Below are 4,299 nucleotides of genomic sequence, written 5' to 3'. Positions count from 1 at the left end.
ACAAACACAAATCACTTATTTTCCAATAAGAACCATTCTCCATTTGGAAGAGTCTTTGTTCACATGTCATTCCAAAATATCTTTACTAATAATTCATATTATAATAAAGGAAAAACTGGCTTATACACGTAGTAGATAGGAAAACTAAAAAAAAATTAAATTAAATTGATTAATTAGATGAAAATGCAGATGTATTTCATGCATCATCACGTCTGAACAACTGGACTGATTAACTTGAAGTTTTGCATTTAGATTCTTTATCAACCGAGGATGGTTCTTGACCTATTTCAAACTCTGCAAGATTTCATTTGTATGTCAAGTTTTAAAATAAACCCTTGCGGAGCACGGGTTACCTGCTAGTCGAATATATAATCAGAGGTGGTACCAATTTAAAAAAAAATGCAGATACATCCGTTCGTATCATTTTTATAAAATGCGAGTTCAACTTTTCAAGATCCAAAGTTTTGAAAATTGAGAAGCATTGAATGTATATTTCAGTCTATCAATTTTTTGAAAAAACTTCAATTTTCATTAATTCATGTAGGCTACATACAGGTCATATGTATGGGAACCCTTCAATAAGTTGGAGACTGTTGTAGATATAATACTGTTACTTCGAGGATGAGTTATTGGTCAAATACTCTACCTTTTGACGTACAACTGAATTTCAACCCCTCATAAAGGGGGGACATAGGGGTTGTAGCTCGAATATTTTAAACGTAAACACCCGTTGTGTGGTACATCATTTTAAAGACCTTTTTAAGTAAAGAAAGATGGCATCGATAAAAATGTTCTATTATACTTTCTATTAAAGAAGATAAGATACTTTGTATCATTCTATTATATTATTCGGTTTTTAATCAAATCGAATTAAAAATTTCTAGTTAATTTATTTCTGGACTGAAAAGTGGACTCAAATCAATTCAAGTGGATAGCATAACCTATAAATTTTATTCATTTATAACTCTACCTCCATTGTATTATCATTCATCCCATCATCATCACCTAGGTTTAAAATACTTCTAGAAAGTCGCCTTTGTAAAATAATAAATAAATAAAAATGGCGGCTGATTGATAACTTTCAGTTTTTGAAGAAATGAGGGGTTGTAACTCAATATTTTAAATGTAAACACCCATTTTGTGATACATCAAAATGGCGGCTGATTGATAAGTTTCAGTTTTTGAAGAAATAAGGGGTTGTAACTCAAATATTTTGAATGTAAACACCCATTTAGTGATACATCATTTTAAATGACTTTTCAAAACGAAGAATATGACACCAATAAAAATGTTCTATGATACTTTTATACAAAATTGCGGCTGATTGAACTTTATCAATTATTTATTTAAAAACAAAAACTTCAATCAGCCGCCATTTTGGATATAAGTATCATAGAATATTTTTATTGATGTCATCTTTCTTGTTTTAGAAAGGACTTTAAAATGATGTAACACATAATGGGTGTTAACATTTAAAATATGTTACAACCCCTCATTTCCTTAAAAACTCAAACTTCAATCAGCCGCCATTTTGGATATAAGTATCATAGAACATTTTTATTGATGTCATCTTTCTTGTTTTAGAAAGGACTTTAAAATGATGTAACACATAATGGGTGTTAACATTTAAAATATGTTACAACCCCTCATTTCCTTAAAAACTCAAACTTCAATCAGCCGCCATTTTGGATATAAGTATCATAGAATATTTTTATTGATGTCATCTTTCTTGTTTTAGAAAGGACTTTAAAATGATGTAACACATAATGGGTGTTAACATTTAAAATATGTTACAACCCCTCATTTCCTTAAAAACTCAAACTTCAATCAGCCGCCATTTTGGATATAAGTATCATAGAACATTTTATTGATGTCATCTTTCTTGTTTTAGAAAGGACTTTAAAATGATGTAACACATAATGGGTGTTAACATTTAAAATATGTTACAACCCCTCATTTCCTTAAAAACTCAAACTTCAATCAGCCGTACACATGACTCACTCTGTATTATATTTGGACATTTCCCCACACACAGACTTGTGTAGAAAATACATAACTCTGTATTATCATCTAGACTGCTACATCTTGTAGATTAATTATTATTGTGAATGATTATATTCAATAAGCTAAGGATCCAAGTACAACTATATCCTATTTCAAATATTATTTATTGAAGGACAATGTTCCTTTTGATATGATGAAGCCTATTAATAGCTGAGCCTCAGTGAGCACATTCAATCGACTAATGATGTAATTCATAGATGAGGAGGAGTGTGAGAGGGGAGGGGGAGCCAGCTCCAGGGTTCATTAATATGCAGGGAATAACAGACAAGGGGAAAGGTGGCGTATCTCTCTCTTGTTGAAGCGTCTTTAATTAATCTGATATCCTTCTTCTTGTCCTCATAATATCATCCCTTTATCGTCTCTTCGAATCACAAGGCAATGATGCTCTGCGCCAAAACACTTATTCCAACAGGGGAAGCACACTCAACTTAGCTTTAACATAATTTAATTTGGATCCAAGTTTAATTCGCATCTAATGAAAGCATTCATTAGCATTGATCTTGCTCCGTCATTGCACAATGTGAAGTGGAAGTCAAAACATTTATTGCTCTACCAAGATCTATAGTTCAAATAACTCCTATAATTCATCAGAAATATAGGAGTTATTTCAAGGTAATAAATGGAGTTAAATAGGAGTTATTTCAATGTGATAACATTAAGCAAGACTGTTGCATGATGAAGTTTTGCTTATATACTTTGGATCACATCCTATACAATGAAGAGTAAATGTGCTATACAGTAATAATTGAAGTTATGACGAAGTGCTATAATAATATTGTGACATCATCATCATGAATAATTAATCATTTGCCATTAATCATTATATATATGGTTGCCATGGCAAATTGTAACGTGCTATAAATTTTCGGCTCTAAATTTAATATTTTCAAAATTTGGCTCAAGCTGCGTTTACACCAAATTTATTAACAAAATGTTAATAACTTAATCCTTTTAGATTCTATTAGATTGAACAAAACTTATCATACACATGATGAACATAATTATGTGTTTGTCAAGCTCCGTTTAATTTAATAGAATCTATATCAGTCGCAGTCGACTATCAGCAGTAGATATCGTCTATCAGTCGCAGTCGGTCAGCCGATGATTAAACATCTATTTTCGAACCGTCCGTTATCTCGCTAACTGGTTGTCGTTTGCTGCTCCGTGCTTCTGCCTGAATTCCGCAATACCGAACTCTTCGAATTCTTTCAGTTTGTAGTTTTTCAGTTTTAATTCATTTTAGTTTCCTTTCTTCTATAACTTTTGGAAATGTCAGACACGTGCAAAAAGTGTAATTCCAGTGTCCAAGTGAGCAAGCAAGACTGCTTCAAGTGTACAGCGTGCAATGGTGCGTTTCACCCTGCTTGTTTGGACGATAAGTCTAGTGACCCAAATAAAAAATCCAGCCTTAGAAAAAACTGGAAGTGCGAAATGTGTAGTCATCAAGACAGTGAACAGGACAGTGTAGCTTCTATTCTCAAAGCTTTCCGAATAGAAACAAATGCTAAACTTGATCAAGTCCAAGTCGATCTAGCATCAGTAAAAAAAGACGTCAGTGAGCTAAAAACTCAATTCAAGGATATTGAAAAAAAATGTGGTAAGAACACAGAAAGTATAGATAAGTTGGTGGTTGAGAACTCTCGTCTCTGTGGTGAAGTGAAATTCTTGAAATTGCAGGTTGCTGATCTTCAGCAACACACAAGAAAAAACAATGTTATAATCACTGGCATCCCTGTTACAAAGGGTGAGAATGTTTTCTTCATTTTACAAAGAATAGCAGCCTTGTTGAACATTAGACACGATAAATATGATGTTTCAGCAGCGCATAGGCCACCTAACAGAAATAAAAATAACCCGCCGCCCATTGTCGTGAACTTTGTTTCTCGTTTGACGAAAAGTGAATGGATTCATGCGAGGAAGCAGAGGAAAGGTCTTTCTGCCGTAGAACTTCATAATCAATTTCCAAACAGACAGATTTACATCAATGAACATCTGGCGCAGCATACGAGTTCCATTTTCAATGCTGCGAGAGCCCTGCTGAAGACGAACAAACTGGCTTCCGTATGGGTCCGCGAAGGAAGAGTGTTAGCCAGGAAAAGCGCAACAAGCCCTGTTTTCCGGATCATGAATTTGGACCAACTTGAGGAGTTTAAATCCGCATCCCAAACTCCTGAACCAACAGATAACATCAATGATGGCGAGGATAAGAGTGGTGAGGACGAGGACAATCAGTGA

At 33.8% G+C, this 4,299-nt stretch overlaps 1 protein-coding gene across 1 annotated transcript; it reads left to right on the top strand.

Annotated features, from left to right (window-relative positions):
• The first annotated feature begins 3,333 nt into the window (after window positions 1-3,333).
• LOC120349711 lies at window positions 3,334-4,299 on the top strand. The gene has a single exon (XM_039420239.1). The coding sequence runs from the start codon at window positions 3,334-3,336 to the stop codon at window positions 4,297-4,299; it is 966 nt and encodes a 321-aa protein (XP_039276173.1).

The sequence above is a fragment of the Nilaparvata lugens genome, chromosome 2 (assembly GCF_014356525.2).
Source record: "Nilaparvata lugens isolate BPH chromosome 2, ASM1435652v1, whole genome shotgun sequence".
Classification (NCBI taxonomy): domain Eukaryota; kingdom Metazoa; phylum Arthropoda; class Insecta; order Hemiptera; family Delphacidae; genus Nilaparvata; species Nilaparvata lugens.
The sequence above is the reverse complement of the archived record's forward strand: the minus strand, read 5'-3'. Positions and strand labels throughout refer to the sequence as shown.

What these genes read in the sequence shown, in the direction of transcription:
- LOC120349711 (XM_039420239.1), top strand. Translation starts at nt 3,334, where the DNA reads ATGTCAGACACGTGCAAAAAGTGTAATTCCAGTGTCCAAGTGAGCAAG.